The 16,586-nt window shown below is 51.5% G+C and overlaps 1 protein-coding gene across 3 annotated transcripts in view; it reads left to right on the top strand.

Annotated features, from left to right (window-relative positions):
* LRP4 (LDL receptor related protein 4) overlaps positions 1-16,586 on the top strand; it is a 55,375-nt gene that overhangs the window by 1,363 nt on the left and 37,426 nt on the right. For 2 of the 3 annotated variants that reach the window (XR_012381811.1, XM_025879460.2), the window contains exons 2-9: positions 12,174-12,320; positions 13,522-13,638; positions 13,878-13,991; positions 14,356-14,472; positions 14,809-14,937; positions 15,176-15,295; positions 15,665-15,790; positions 16,384-16,509. Coding sequence is in view for 2 of the 3 variants with exons in the window: in XM_025879460.2 (XP_025735245.2) it covers positions 12,174-12,320; positions 13,522-13,638; positions 13,878-13,991; positions 14,356-14,472; positions 14,809-14,937; positions 15,176-15,295; positions 15,665-15,790; positions 16,384-16,509 (996 nt within the window). In the remaining variant the exon portion in view is untranslated. The other variant, XM_073904669.1, reaches the window with a different exon arrangement.

A 16,586-nucleotide genomic window follows, 5' to 3' on the forward strand; every position in this document is an offset into this window, starting at 1 on the left:
AGCTCGTGTGGAAATAGTGCGGATTTCGGAACTTGCCTGGCAGGGCGTGGAGATGCCTGGGCACTCGTTTTAAAGATTGGTTTACCTCCCAAATCCAAAACAGAGTTCTCGTGTCTGTTATTTAAACTACCCGTGGGTTTTAAACTTTTTCCATGCCCTCTCTAACGCCGACTTGAGCTCTTTCTCTCCGCTCTCCGCTCTTCCCCTCCGCGTAGTAGCCTGGCCGAGCCACGTTCCTCCTCGCACTGTGCTCTCCCCCTCCCGGGCTCTCTCCTAGAAGGTTATTTGTAGCCTCTTTGGCGTGTCGGGACAGCGGCCCTACTGGGGTAGGAATGTAGCTGCTCTTCCCACCACATGGGCCCCTTAAAGGGACAGCTATGCTTTTTGGGGGGTTTCCCCCTTCGGGCTGCAAGAGAAGGGGATGGAACTTTCCTCTCGGCCCCCTGGAGGAAGTTTTGAAAAAGATCAAGGGAAATGGCACGGCACTGGGAAAAAAGGAAAGAAAAAAAAAAAAGGCTAAAACGGATACCAACAAAACCAGAGAGGAGATTGTCGCCTTCTGCCCTAGGGAAAGGGGAGCTGGAAGGTTCTGGGCTGAGACTGGCCAAGAGGCTTTTATTGTTCCAGAGCTGTCAAAACTGCATATACTACATCTGCACTGAGAATGGAGGTAGAAAGTTGTGTATATTTAATGCTTCACAGAGAAAGGATGGGAGGCTTCTTGATAACTCTTTTGGGTTCTTTTTTTTTTTTTAAGATTATTTATTTATTTATTTGACAGAGAGATAGAAGCACAACAGGCAGAGAGGCAGGCAGAGGGAGAGGGAGAAGCAGGCGCTCCGCTGAGCAGGGATCCCGATGTGGGACTCGATCCCAGGACACTGGGATCATGACCCGAGCCGAAGGCAGCCGCTTAACTGACTGAGCCACCCAGGTGCCCCTCTTTTGGGTTCTTTTTAAGGATAAAAACTTTTTTTAAAGATTTTATTTATTTATTTGAGAGAGAGCACAAACAGGGGGAGGAGCAGAGGCAGAGGGAGAAGCAGGCTCCGTGCTGAGCAGGGAGCCCCTTGCTGGGCTCTATCCCAGGCCCCTGAGATCATGACCTGAGCTGAAGGCAGGCCCTTAACCCACTGAGCCACCCAGGTGCCCTGGGGACAAAAAGTTTAATAGAAACTTCTGAGCATGGGAGACTTTCTGTGTGCGTGTGTAAGGACACTCAGGGGCAGGAAGATCTGAACTTCTCCTAGCCTGATACTGAACCATCCTTGGAGGTCTGGGGTGTGGGGGGAAAGGACAGATTCATGGTTCACCAATGAGCCTGAGCAATTGCTCAACCAGAAATATCACCAAGAAGGTCCTTAACACTATGTTCCAGGGGCTCATGGAGAAGACAGTGTTTTATAGTATGGATGCAATACACTAAGGTTTAAGGTGCTTATTTGGATGCTGCTAGTCCTGTGGGCTTTTCCTAGAGCCTATGTGTTTGGCCTGAACCTACATAACACTTCAACCTTAAAGATTTTGTTAGGAAACTTGATTGCTGTTGATAGCCCTGGGTATCTTTCTCCTGAGGGTTGAGGTGAGGCCTCAGAGAGTCTACCACCATTGGAAGAGTAGAAACCATGTTTATCTTGGAGATCTCTTCCAGGTAAGCAAAAAGTCGAAAATTCTGCCCAGGTGCTTAAGTAGATAGAAGGCTATTTCTGAGGTTGAGTGCAAAAGAGTAGAGCTGAGACTGATCTCCTTTCCATCTGGCTGTTGGCATGGTGCTTGATTGACCTTGTCCCTGATCTTGTTGGACTTGTGAAAGATGCTTGGCTTGTCACTGATTTTGGATTTCCTCTTCTATCCCCTCTTGAATATCAGATAACATCTTTGGGACTGGCACATGGTATTAAGAATGACAGGTGCAAGGGAACCAGTCTGGCTATGTCTGATACAGAACGTGTTGGGCATGTCCATCTTCTGGGCCAGCAAAGAACACAGAAGGTCACAGAGGACAGGGTATTTTATAGGTCTTTGCTCACTCTTTCTACTGATTGGCTGATAATCTTGGTCCCTAAGAAGAGGAAAAATAGGAAGGATTGGCTATGTTGCTTCTCCTTTGAAGAGAAGGTCAATACCAGGGGCTTCCTGGATAGGGAATTTCAGGGACTACTTTAAGAAGAAGACTTGTCTTTTTTAATGACTGAGCATATCTCATAATTATGAGACAGTTCCATGCCCTTGGTTGAGTAAGTCTATTAGAGCCTGTTACAACCACAATCTCTACATTCCTTGATGAAGCCTAGCCACAGGTTTGCCATAGTTGCCTAGCCATGGGGCATCTGGGCCCCAGACTGTGTCTGGATTACCATCTCATCTTCAGCAGGGGAAGTCCTTCTCCCCTTCTCAGCATGGTGGGATTCCGTGTCCCAGGAAAGACTTCCTACGGACTGGCTGGCTGGACTGGCTGGCTGGCAGGGCCCGGGTTTTGCCCTATAAATAGCTCTGATGAATGCCTGTGCTTGCCGCTCTCCATCCAGCTTAGAGCTGACAGGGTCAGGTTCTTTCTCCCAGATACACTCAGGAGCATTCCCTAAACTGGGCTCTGCACCCATTCATTTGTTCATTCATTCAGCAAACAGACATTTGCCAAGCACTTACCTTAACCACCATGTACATAGCTCGGTGATTAAGCAGCACAGGCATCCCTGGGTTTGAATCCCGGCTTGGGCACTTCTTGTGACCCTGTGCAAAACACTTAATCTCCCTGAACTTCAGGATTCTTATCTGTAAATGGGGGGAGAGCTGGAGTAGTAATAAATTATCATGTGAGAATATTGTAAAAATTAAATGAGATAATAGTATATTCAAACCATTCAACACAGGCTACTCCGTTACTGCAGGCTTGGATAAATGTTAGCTGTTTGTTAGCAAGTTTGCCTAAGTAGATTAAACATGGTTCTTACCTTTGGACTATGGGAGCCGGGTAAACAAATCATTGTACTGTAGTGGCATGCGCTAAAATGGAAGGTCAGCCCTTCATTCATTTCAGCTGGTTTTTTGCTTTTCTCTTTTAAAGATCTTGCCCCTTCTTCCCACCCCACATTGAAAACCTAATGAAACCTAAGCATAGTTCCCCTCCTGCCCATACTTCCAGAAAGGGGATCTGTTAAGCTATGCCATGAAGTCTAGGGAGCCCACACCACCTTAGTTCTCCTGGGAGAGGTCCTGGGAGATGGGGTTTTCCCCTGGGAGCTTCCTGGTTAAAAGCTCTGTGCTCAGGGATGAGGCCAGGGATCTCACTCTAAGGATGCCGTGACCTGGGGTGAGAGGTGTTGGCTGAGGTCTCTTGTAGCTGGAACAGTTTAGAATTCCAAGCTCTCCCTCCCACTGGCCTGGGAAAGGAGTCAGTCCCCAGAGCTCATAAGGTAGTAATTGCCCCAATTTGGGGGCTGGGCCATTGCAGTGCCGCCTTTCTTCATGACTACCGTCTTCAATCAGGAATCCTGTCAGTGTGCAGGGATGATTGATGTGGGTCTCAAGCCCATGACTCAACCCCACCCCCAGCCCCCAGCTCCTCCACCCCAAAGTTTGACCCCTGTTGTCTCTTTGTTTCTTCCTTTTAAGTTGGTGCCAGTGATGTGATGTTTTTGGGGGCTGCAGAAAGTTGACCGTAACCAAGAGCAGCCGGTAAGAAGAGCTGATTCACTGGCCTTCCTGGCGGTCGGTTGACTCCATTTTCTGTTCTGCATTTTTGATTTAGCAAGAAGCAAACATCTTAGGTGCCCTTGGGCACCTCTTTACGCCCTTCCGAGCAAACTTCATTCTTTCACTGCACTTAGGCATTCCCGTAGCTGAGTGGATTGACTATAAGCGTCCCTAACACTCATTCCCCTGCTCATTCAGGTCAGAGTGAGGCAGGGCAGGGCTCTGCCTGAGACCCAGCTGGGGAAAGCCTTGCTGGGACTTGCTGCAAGCCCTGACTTGGCCTACGGGAGCTCTCCCCTCACCTCTGCATAGAGCCAAGGATCTGAGCTGGGAGCAAAGCCGGAAACAAAAGACTGGGAGCAAACCTCCCATCTGGCTGGGAGGCAGCGACACAAAGGTGCTGCTGCATAATTTATCAGCAGAGGTTTTCTGGGGCGGTGAGGCTCTGGGCCCGTGAGGCTCTGGGCCCAGGGCAGAGTCTTTTTGGAGGAGAGGGACTCTCCTCCTGTCTGGGTATAGGCTCAGGCAGGTACTGAGTAGGATACTGGGAAAGACACCTGATCAGCACATGAAATAAAGCTTGGAGATCATAAATGCCTCTTCAAGCTCAGCAGCTCCATTTCCTGCCAGGCCTACAGGGCGGGGGTGGGAGAGGCGCTCCAAATGTTCCTTCGGTTGGCCTCAGTCTTGGGAGCCTGCCTGCCACCACCTTTTCGGCATGAGTGAGGACAAGAGATAGTTTCTCTGTTGGGTCAACTACACCCTTCTGGTGACCAAACACAGACGCGAGGTTATAATATCCATAAGCCTAGCAAATAAGAAAGGGGAGTTCTTTCCTCCTCTCTCCACTCCCCCAACCCTCCCACTTCTCAGGCAGTTTAAACAAGGAATTTCAACTACAGGTTCAGAGAAGGGGTAAAAGCAAATGGTTCTAATATGCATCTCCCCCAAATAAGAATTTCTGCTCTTCTGGGAAGAATCAATGGTAACCATTTTTTACATCGCAAACTGGGACTTGTGGTCTAAATAATATAGAGTTACTATATATATTTTAGTTAACATTTAAATCTTTTGCTACCTCCCTGGCACTGGGGTATTTATGGTGTATTACCACATTTACTGCTCACAGTGTCCTGATGAGGTAGGTACTGTTAGGTTCCTGTCTTACAGATAAGAAACTAAGGCTCAGAGCAAGTTGTCACACAGCTAGTGAGTAACTGGCCCAGGATTTGAACCCAGAGCCTAAGCTTTTAAGCCTCTAACCCATACAACTCCTTAGTATGGAATATTTTATATCCAAGCTATAACAAAAGATCTAGGTTGGGACTATCTATATTATGTCTTAGATTGACTTCCCCTCTGGTTTCAGTCTTCATCCTCTCACGGATTCTCGATGCATGAAGAATAGCTTCTCCGTGCTTTTGACAGAGGGAGGCTTTATTTATTTATTTAGAGGTGGGGGCAGAAGCAGAGGGAGAGAGAGAATCTCAAGCAGGCTCCACGCCCAGCATGGAGCCCGACACCAGGCTCGATCTCACAACCCTGAGATCATGACCTGAGCCAAAATCGAGAGTCAGAGGCTTAACCAGCTGAGCCGCCCAGGCGCCCCAGAGTGAGGCTTTAAAAAGCTCCCAGGAGGAGAGATGAGGTTTGTTGCTTTTGTGAAGCCATGTATTACTGTGTGGACCTTGTGTTTTGAGAGGTAGGGGGAGAGGAAAGCAGTATTTTGAGCAGCCCCTCGCAAAGCACAGCCCCATTCAAGCCCTGTTGGATTTGTGAAATCTGTTGACTGAGCTGCTGGGTAGGGTAAGTAGACTTTTGAGGACCTGCATGGAGACAGCCTAGTATCATAGCTATGTTACTGGGTTGAGAGAGAGGACATATCTAGGTGAAGATGATGGGTACTAATAACAACAACAGTAATAGCTCCTTACTGTGTAGTTCATATGTATTATTTCACTTAAACGGCCCAGCAACCCTGTGAAAGAAGTACTATTATTACCCCCATTTTACAATAGAGGAAGCTAATCCAATTCTGAATTGCTCTGTGATTTAGGTTCTGAATGCTCTTTTCTATACTTGCCTCCTAGGAATTGGTTGATGATAAACGAAGCAAGGATAAAGGATACTGTGAGCCAGGAGCTCCTCCAGAGAAAGGCACTGATGCAGGACTCTTGCCACAGTACCCTCGCCCCTCTCTTCCTGTCCTCATTCATGCCACCAGCTTAACCCATGGAGGGGGGCACTGCAGCTTGGCCCACAGTAAGGTTTTTAGATACCTTGAGCCCTGAAATAGTGGGGCTTAATAGTCATGGGGTGGCCGGATAAGATGGTTCTGGGTGAGTCAAATTCTATCAGAGTAATAGCAAGAGCTGTTGTTCACTGAGAGCCTAGTATGTGCCAGGCATTATGCCAAGTGCTTTTTATGAATTAACTAATTTAATTCTAATAACGTCCATGTGAGGTAGGGGCTATGCTTAACCTGATTTTCCTGATGAGCAACTAGGGTATAAAGAGATTTAAATAATATGCCCAGGGGCAGACAGCCAGGAACTAGCTTAGTTTTGTTCCCATGCTCTTAACATTATGCTCCCCTGCCTCATAACTTTGGAGGCTGACCATTACGAACTTCTTTTCCATGGTTAAGAATGGCAAGAGAGGTCCCATCTGAACTTGATGGGACCAGTAATCATGTGTCTGAAGCTGCCCCTTCCTGAGGCGGCCCCCTAGGAGATGACTTCACCTGGTAGATTTTTCACACCAGGTGAGGCTGGCCTCTAAGGATTTAGGGACAGAAATAAGTAGAATCATACAGCATGTCAGTATCACAGGCTGCCAATCCAGCGAGCAAAAGGAACTCTGGTAGGAGAAGGGAGTGGTCTGGAACAGGATAGGACCGGGATACCCCCCTTAAAAAGAAGATTCCTGTTTTCTTCAGTACAGATTAGGTAGGAAATAAATACTTGGATTTCTTTTCTTTTTTTTTTTTTTTTAAGTTTTTATTTCTTTGACAGAGAGAGACAGCAAGAGAGGGAACACAAGCAGGGAGAGTGGGAGAGGGAAAAGCAGGCTCTCCGCAGAGCAGGGAGCCCGATGCGGGGCTAGATCCCAGGACCCTGGGATCATGACCTGAGCTGAAGGCAGACGCTTAACGACTGAGCCACCCAGGCGCCCCACTACTTCTATTTCTGATACTCTGGGCCTCTCTTTTCCTTTGACTCCAACATGTGCAAGACTCTACCTGAATATAGCATTCATTCCTTCATTTTACAAACTTGTATTGGTCAACTACTACATACCACGCATTGAACTGTGCACTGTGAATACAAGGAGAAAACTCTGTGTCATACAGCTCCAACGGCCAGGAGGCTTATGGTCTGTTAAGTGAACAGTGATCTCACAGCGGGCTAAATGCTCAAGAGGCACAGAGGGCCTCTGGAGCACAGACCAGGGGCTTTCAGTTCATCTGGGGCCTTATGGGTCCATGTAGGGCAGCATCAGGAAAGGGTGCACTTCCTGGCCTCCTTCTGCCCACCATTTACCTTTTTTGGTGTTGGCTCTGATGTTTTCTAAGCAAGCTCTGTCCTTTGAAACAGGGGCTGTTTATAGGTGCCCAGGGCTCTCCCGATTCCAGGTATCTTGTGGATGAGGTGAAATCCATTGCCACATGGCTCCTTGCTGCCACTCCTTTTAGTTATGAGTTTTGTCTTGCTCCATGGGTAACCCTTTCAGTGAGAGACACTGACTGCATAGGCTGCCCAAGGAGCTGAAATCAGTGGATCTGTCCCTTGGGTGGCCTGGATGTAGTTTATTTCATTTCACATAATTTATCCTTATTAAATGAGGTTAATATCCTCACCATTCCCAACAGTGGGCAGGAGGAGAGAGGAGAGCTTTGGTGTGTTACAAAAATCCTTGATATGAGTGATGATGGTTCCTCCCTTTCTGTTGTAATCCCTTCCCCGCTGGTAGCCGTCTGATCCCAGCACTCACAGGACACTCCTTAAGCCTTCTCATTCCTGGTTCAACTTGAAAAAGCTGCTCTGTAGCTGTGTACAGCCACTGTCCACCGTGGGCCTCTAAGTGACAGGTGTGGCCCCCCCCTCACCTGAGTATTCTCTCTGGGATGGTAGAGAGTGGTGCCTCTCTAACCTTGAGTATGCATCAGTGTCCTCTGGGAAGCTTGTTGCAAATCCAGATTCTGAGATCACATTAGGAGAAGAATACTGGTCTAAGGGGCAGAATGGGGCTGCCATCCTGGCTCTCCTACTGACCCCATGATCTTGGCCAAAGCAGATGACCTTACCTATTAAGTGGGGACTGCAGTAACAACAACAGTGAGGTTGTTGTAATGATTAAAGGTGAATGCAAGTGTGCATGCAAAAGTAGCTTGCAAACTCTAAAGAGTTACTACAAAACATTATTATTTGTTGTCAGAAGTCCTGTTCCTTTGTGGACCAACACAACACAGAGGCCCTGGTTCAAACGGCTGGGGCTCCAGACTATCCCCGCTTCACTACTTTACCTTAAGGCAAGAGACATTGGTCTTTAGTCTGAGCAGTAACCAGAAGGAGAGGTTACTGCCTGAGATCCACAAACTCACTGTGTATTTGCTAATGGAGAATGCATAAGGGAGAGGGATCCAGGAGTCTCAGTGTTGTAAACTCCCCTTTCTGACCTCCCCTTTTTGGAAATTCTCATAATAGCGATACCACTCTTTGGGAGGCAGTGTAGTGAAGTGGTTAAGAGCAGAGGCTCTGGGATCAGTCCGCCTGGGTGTGAATGCTGGCGTCAGTCCTTAGTTAGTACCTGTGTGACCTAGCAACAGACTTCTCCCTGTGTCTCAGTGTCTTCAACCTCTGTAAAGTGGTGACAATAATAGCAGTGTCACCTCCCAGGGTTGTTGAGAGCATTCAGTGATGTAACATAAGAACAGCACTTAGAAAAGTATCTGAAGGGCACCTGGTGAGTACATCCTCAGTAAATATTATGGTTGTATTATTATAAAGCTTTTGCCATGCGCTGGTCCTGTGCTAAGCAGTTTACATGGATCTGCATTTTATAGATGAGGAAACTGAGGCTCAGAGACCTTAATCAACTTGGTCAAAGTTGTAGAGTTGGTGGTAGAACCAGGACTTGAACTCCAGTCTCTCTAGCAGGTTACATGGATTCCCATTTTATAGATGAGGAAACTGAGGCTCAGAGACCTTAATCAACTTGCTCAAAGTTGTGGAGTTGGTGGTAGAACCAGGACTTGAACTCCAGTCTCTCTGACTCCACAATCGATGCTCTTCACCACAACGTTCCACAAACATCTGGTATACCACCAAATGGACGTTGCCCTTCTTTCCTTCAAAACAAAGCCGCGAGGAATTGGGTAGGTGGCTGAGGCAAGGGAGACAAGGTGTAAGTGGTGGGATTTTTGTTAACCTCCCAGGAAGACCCTATGAGCCCATTCCCATGAATCCCCCAAAACTGGATGACTTGCCTATCAAGGGTAGGGAACACTTTGGGGAGAGATCTTTTCCGTTGTTGAATTGCTTTGGGTCAAAAAGGCCCAAGCCCCTGGAGGCTGAACGGAGTGTGGCTGGCAAATAGCTTTCAAGCCAAGAGCATAGCTGAGTACTCTAACTTACCAGTTTCCAAAGTGAAGGCTGAGCATGCCACCCGCCTTCATCTGTTTCTTCACTTGTTTTGTTCAAAAGGGTTAAAAGCTGTCCTTTCTGATCGCAGCCAGGACTTGTGTGAAAAGGCAGAATTCTACCTCCGGGGATCCCAGAGGGGCAGCGGTTGTCCAGAGAGCTGGCTTTTTGGAGTATAATGTGTCTGTTTACCGTAGGAAAGCCCAAGCGCAGGGTTTGCCTGATGACGGCTTCCTGCCAGGCAGGAAGCCGGGACTCTTGGACCGCCTGCAACTAACTCGGTGCCCACCCGATGGAATGCTTTGTTCCTGAAGTCTGCTGGGGGGAAATCGGGACTTCTTTTATTGTGCAGCCAAAGGCGGGCAGTAGGGCCCTAAAAAAAAGAAAATCAACCAGGGACTGAAGGCTCCTCTACCTTCGGTAATATTTTTTTAACTTGCACACTGCACCGCAATCCTGCTGTTCTTGCTCTCCTAATCCTGGTGCTTTAGCCTCTGCATCCACAACAGTCTACGGCCCCAGCCTGTATTTACTGAACATCTTCAGTGTGCCAAGGCCCGCGGTCAGCTTTGTCCACGTTGATCTTCTGGTCCAATCCATGTGGCTTTTCACAAACAAGGAAGCAGAGGCTCAGGGAGCCAAGCGACTTGTACAAGGTCACACAGCTGGTCAGGGGAGCCCAGTCTGTCTGCTCCTGTCCAGGGGACCTCTCCTGCTTTCCTCTCTTGCTCCTCCAAACCTTCCTTCTTCCTCTCTGGTGTTGTCACCCCCTTCACCCAACGGGAATTCTTGCTCCCTGCTGTGTTCTCGACCTCTCTTGACATTTGGGGCTGGAGAATTTCTTTGTTGTGGGGGCCTGCCCTATACATTGTAGGATGCCCAGCAGCATCCCTGGCTTCTACCCATTAGGTGCCCAAAGTACCGCCAGTCATGACAACCAAAAATGTTGTCACACATTGCCAGATGTCCCCCCGGGGGACAAACCATCCCTGATTGAGAACCACTGAGTTAGTCTTACCTTTCCTCATCACCATTCCTCCCTGTGAAGGGGATCTGCATGCTGGGAAGCCCATTGAATATTCCTTTGGAATATTTAGTCTTTGCTGTTTCATCCAGCCAGAGCTCCTTAAAGTAGTACCCATAGCTGTGATGACCTGGTCACAAAAGTTGCTCAGGGTCTGAGGGAAAAAAAGCCCCTTCCTTTCTCCGTGCTCTCTGAATAGGCCCAAAAGGATGGGGCTGGGGTAGGGGCTGGGACAGATGGGTCTTCGGTGCTTCCCTGGGGAAGAATCCTCTGTCCTGCACGTGCAGACAGACCTGGACAGACAGGAGCCCTGGGCTTGGAGTAAAGCATTCCTCTGAAGTGTAGAGATGCTGCACCTCTCAAAAGGATTCCTTTGCTTTCCACAGGAAATCCAGCATCTTTTCTAGGGCAGCTGATTGCCTTCGCTTATGGAAGGGGAAGGTGAAGTCTCAGTTGAGGATCTGGTGAAATTTGTGGTCCTTTACTCCAGAAATGTACATTTTGTCTATAGTTTCAGTGGTTCACTGATCCCAAATGCTGGCCATCCATCCATCCGTCCATCCGTCCATCCGTCCATCCGTCCATCCATCCGTCCATCCGTCCGTCCATCCATCCATCCATCCATCTATCCAGCCATCCAGCCATCCATCTGCAGATTAGGATAAGAATCCATGCCTTATGCTCACACTTACCTTTGGGGGTTCAAGTGGAGAGGGACAGCTTCAGGGCTCTCTCCTTGCTTTTGGAGGGGATAGCAGTACACCCTTTCATTCTGGGCCCTAATTCCTTCCCTGTTCCAGCCCAGCCTGAGGGCAGGGCCCAGCTAAGGGGAGGAAGGGGAGAAGAAAGCAAGGGGGAGAGATGAGCAATGAGCGGTGGCCCCCTTCTTTCCCAGCTGCAGCAGCCCAGCGGGTTAGATGAATGCACGGAGGGGGAGAGAGTGACCCTGGCAGAACCCTTTGTTCCAGCTGAGGCTGGAGCAGGGGCACTGAGCCATTCACACGCCATCCCAGGGCATCCTGCTGGGCACGCTGGGGAGGGGGCACAGCAGCCGGTCATGGGACTTGGCCAGGCAGATAGCTCCAAGCTCAATAGGGAAGCCCAGCTGCGTGCTGCTGAGGCTGGGGGAGGGGCTGCTTCTGCAGGAAGGATGCTTCCTCCGGGCTGTGGCCTGTCCCACAGACAAGAAGGCTCTGACTGGTCCCAGTCACTCTGCCCTGGTCCCCTCCCCCTGGGACCCTGCTTCTCCTGGTCACCCTCCTCAAAGGTGAGTTCTGACCTCTGATCGGGAGACTCACAACAGCCTGTGCTGCTTCCTGGTCCCCTGTATGGATTCCTTATTCCAGAAGGGGCTCCGGCATTTTAATTCCACAATTTCTTGCCCTCCCTGGCCGACATCCAAGGGTCTGGTCCTGGCCAGAGGCAAAAGCATCCGTATTTCAGTGTAGCTTTGGAGGGAAGGGTACTGAGTTTCTCTCTGCATCACCCTTTCTGTCCCCTGCTCCTTTTCCCCAAGAGCACCGTTTCTCTGAGTGGCATTGTTTATCTCCGGTCTCTTGGGGGTACTGGGCAAAAGGCCCCGATCCTAGAGGGGGTACCTGGACTGCTTATGAATCCAGAGCCACAGATTATCTTCTTGACCATTTGTGCGTTGGAGGAAGGGGGAAGGCATGATTGCATGGTCTGCATTTCCCTGTGGAAGTCCCTGTGGCTCCCTGACCACTAGACGAGGCTCCTCTGCTTGACTCTCTGGAATGGGCTTTGGTTGGGCAGGCGCCGAGCCCTCACTGGTTCCTTTCCCCTCTGTCCAGGCCTGGCCAGCAGCCCCGAGTGTGCTTGTGGTCGGAGCCACTTCACGTGTGCGGTGAGCGCCCTCGGCGAGTGTACCTGCATCCCTGCGCAGTGGCAGTGTGACGGGGACAACGACTGTGGGGACCACAGCGATGAGGACGGCTGCAGTAAGCACCTCCCTCCCCCACCAGGCACCTCCAGCCCCCAGCCCCCAGGCAGTGGTGGGAAGCCTTAGAAGAGAACCCAGGGATGAGGGTGTAAGGGAGTAGTGTTCTGTGCACTGGCCGTGTCAGACTTGGCACGTTGGACTCCTATGAGGGTGACAGATGTTGACAGATGGGTGGTTTCTTCACAGCGTATATGGCTCCAATCCTCCTGTCTTTCCTACATTTTCCATGCAGATATGACCAATAAACTGTGACAAGTGTGGAAGAAAACACCCTTGAAAACTGTAGGCAGTCTCTTTAAATAGATCTCTCTGTATTTATGTGAATATATGTTTGTATATTTGTACTGCGTATTTGTGCATTTTTTAATGTGCATACTACATGTGGATGCAGATTATTTCTGTATTTCTTACGCTGGTATTCTGTATAATCATATCTTTTTCAATAATAGGAACTTGGTAAGAAATCTTATAGTCTCTAAATCTTCCTTTCCCCTAGCTCAGTAATGTATGCACAACAGGCTAGGGCATCCTGCCTCGGATCTCTAGACCTGTCGCTCCTGAGCCAGTTGTCTGGGGTGCCACCTGCAGCACCTATGTCTGAGGGTGGCTAATTAGTCTAATAAGAGTGAAGCTACAACTTGGACCTTGTTAACCCCCACCGGGTCAGCTAATTGTGATGATAAATGGCTCACTTTCATGTAGCACTGTCATGTGCATTATCTCAAAAGACCGCTGTGAGCCAAGTATAATTACCCCCATTGTTACAGTCAGAGAACCTATGGCTCAGAGAGGGTACCTGACTCGTTCAGTGTGATAAGTAATGAGTTCTAGAGCTGAAAACTGAGCCCAGGTATGTTAATCATCATTTAACAGGAGGAAAAGAAAAAAAAAAATACACCTCTCTTTCTTGCTCATGTTTCTCTTACTGCTCTCTTAGTGGTTTTGGGTTCCTTGGTCTGCCCTGCCCTGCGAACCCCTCGTGGCCGTTCCCTGCGAATAGTCTGGCTTCTCAGCTGTGGTTTCTGCTTCGCTTCTCCATCAGCCGGGGGCAGGCATGGGAGTCTGTGAGGAAGGACTGCAGCTCCCGCGGGGAGACATGGGGTCACGGGCGTTGGCAAAGGGTTTCCAGCCCAGGTGAGGCTGTCTCAGTAAGTGTCCCAGACTCTGATTCTCTGTTGCCTTCTTTTACCGGGACTCAGTGCTGCCCACCTGTTCTCCTCTTGACTTTCACTGTGACAATGGCAAGTGCATCCGCCGCTCCTGGGTGTGTGATGGAGACAATGACTGTGAGGACGACTCAGATGAGCAGGACTGCCGTGAGTGCCGGTGGCGCCAGGCGGGCTCCATCAGGCTCTGCTGGGAAGGAAGGGATTTTCAATCAGAAAATGATGCCCCAGGTCCATGTCAGCTCTAGGGTCTTCAGCTCTTGGTTAGATGAGCCCAAGAGAGGGCCCCCTGCTTCAGATCCCTCATGGCAGTGTTGGGGTAGCCCGACTGCCCCGTTCTGTGGGGCTTTCTGTCGGCCTGCAGCAGCCTGACTGCTCTGTGCCCACAGCCCCCCGGGAGTGTGAGGAGGACGAGTTCCCCTGCCAGAACGGCTACTGCATCCGGAGCCTGTGGCACTGCGACGGGGACAATGACTGCGGTGATAACAGCGATGAGCAGTGTGGTGAGTGGAGCTCTGGGGGTGGGGGTGGGGGTACGGCTGCGGTGGCGTGGCCTCCGGGACAGTGGGCAGCAGCGGCTCTAGCACTGCTGCACCCTCAACTGCCTGGGTATCTGGAGCACCTAGAGGAAGGCTGAGGGGCAGAACCGTGCTGACCCCCCGGGAACCGCGGGGCAGGAGCCCGAGGCCCAGTCTCGCCAGGACTGCGGCTTCCCCCCACCGCAGTCTGCACCAAGTCTGTGATGTCTGGCAGGGGCTGGGTCAGACCCGCAGGGGCGGTGAGGGGCAGGGGGGGGGCGTTGGGGATGATGGAAGGAGGGCGGCCTGTAGGGCTCCTGCAGGATCGCTGTCCCGTTGCGTCCCCCAGACATGCGCAAGTGCTCTGACAAGGAATTCCGCTGCAGTGACGGAAGCTGCATCGCCGAGCACTGGTACTGCGACGGTGACACCGACTGCAAAGATGGCTCTGACGAGGAGAGCTGTCGTGAGTGGCCCCAGAACCCAGGCTGGTGGGCTGGGCCGTGGCAGAGGGCGGCATCCCAGGGGCGTGAGGGCCAGGCTGCAGGGTGCATGCGCAGTGGGCCAGGAGGGCGGGCTCTTCAGAAGCCGCACCTTGGAGGCTGAGCTAGGATGGGAGCCCGTTCCCCAGGTGCGGAGGGACGGCTCGCGACGGTCCACCCGCACATGGGAGTCCATCGGGGCCGTCCCAGATGAAACTCGCTTTCCTTGCCTGAACATCTCACCCCCTGGAGGAGTCAGGGCCACTGTCCTGTGTCTGGGCCTGAGTGTATGCCTCTCCCGACCCCTGCCTGCCTTCCAGCCTCAGCAGTGCCCACGCCTCCCTGCAACCTGGAGGAGTTCCAGTGTGCGTACGGCCGCTGCATCCTCGATATCTACCACTGCGACGGGGATGATGATTGCGGGGACTGGTCAGACGAGTCCGACTGCTGTGAGTGGTCTGGCCAGCAGGGTGGAGGCGGAGGGAGGGAGGCCAGGTCCGAGGAACTCCTGGAGTGGTAAGGCACAGGTGCCAGCTGGGGCAGGAGCTCAGGGTAGGAGTTTCCGGATTCTCAGCTTCCTGTCAGGCAGAGACGGGGGAGCTGGATGCTGGGGCCAGGCTTTCTGGTCTGCCCTGGACCCTGTGTCCTGGGACTGGCGAGCGACAGGAGTCTGCCCTGTTTCCCCAGCCTCCCACCAGCCCTGCCGCTCGGGGGAGTTCATGTGTGACAGTGGCCTGTGCATCAACGCAGGCTGGCGCTGTGATGGCGATGCGGACTGTGATGACCAATCTGATGAGCGCAACTGCAGTGAGTGGGGGCAGGGCCAAAGGGTGGAGCCAAAAAAGCCACCGTGGATGAAGACAGATGGCACAGGACTGTTGTGGATGGTGGTGTGGGTTGGGCACGGCATAGAGGCGCTATGTCCAAAGGGAGGCCAGTCACGCAGTGGATGTACACGTTCTGTAGTTCTAGAGATTTGTATATGTGTCCCGGCAGTTTTCTTGAGGGTAGCAGAAGGTGTCTTGGGGGAAAGGTTGTCTTTTTTTCTGATTTGCACAAAGACACAGTTCAGAACAACGGTGAGGAGGAGAGCGGCATGGATGCTGGCATGGAGTGCGGGGTGGAGCCTCGGGCCGCAACGGGGCCAACCATTCATGAGGCCTTTGCTTTGCGCAGCCACTTCCATGTGTACCGCTGAACAGTTCCGCTGCAGGTCAGGCCGCTGCGTCCGCCTGTCCTGGCGCTGTGATGGGGAGGACGACTGTGCCGACAACAGTGATGAAGAGAACTGTGAGAACACAGGTGGAGTCTCCCCGGGGGGGAGCCCCAGGCCCCTTGACCCGTAGTTGGGTTGGAGGACAGCTGGATGGAGGGTGTCACTGTTGCCATTCCCTTGGGCTACAGGATGCTTTCGTCAGATCTTGCCCACGGCCTGGATTTTTCCTGTCCGTCACAGTTACCAGTGTCAAATCCAGGTGCATCTGTTACCGGCCCAGCCTTATGGCCTGGAACACAACATCAGCAGACTCTCACGTTCTGACTCATACACAGCCAGCCTGCCTGTTGCTCTGGCCTCGTGAGTGGGGACTGTTCTCTGTGGCTGACAGCCCCCTGACTGCCCTGGCCATGCTGCCGGGTACAGGACACACGGATGCACTCTCTCCTCTGTCCCTCACCATTCCACTCTGGTGTCCTGAGGAGCGAACAAATGCAGACATCCAGCCAGCCCTGTCTGAGCTGCTTCCTGCCCTGGACCCCGACCCTCCCACCTTGAATCTCATCTGTCTCCAGCTCGCCCTAGAAAATGACAGGCTCCCATCCTTTTGTTGACCCAAGCCCTGCCCTGCTGTGACCTGCCTCTCCCTCCCACCCTGCTCTGCTCCCCCACTCTCTAGGAAGCCCCCAGTGTGCCTCAGACCAGTTCCTGTGCTGGAACGGGCGCTGCATTGGGCAGCGGAAGCTGTGCAACGGGGTCAACGACTGCGGGGACAACAGTGATGAAAGCCCACAGCAGAACTGCCGTGAGTGTCCCCAGTGGGCGGGCCTGGCCCCTGGTCTGTGGCTGAACCCCACCCATGTGGTTCAAAGAGAATCCTCC

This window comes from Callorhinus ursinus, unplaced genomic scaffold (assembly GCF_003265705.2).
Source record: "Callorhinus ursinus isolate GAN/ISIS: 27379988/994484 unplaced genomic scaffold, GSC_fseal_2.0 scaffold21, whole genome shotgun sequence".
In the NCBI taxonomy this organism is placed as follows: domain Eukaryota; kingdom Metazoa; phylum Chordata; class Mammalia; order Carnivora; family Otariidae; genus Callorhinus; species Callorhinus ursinus.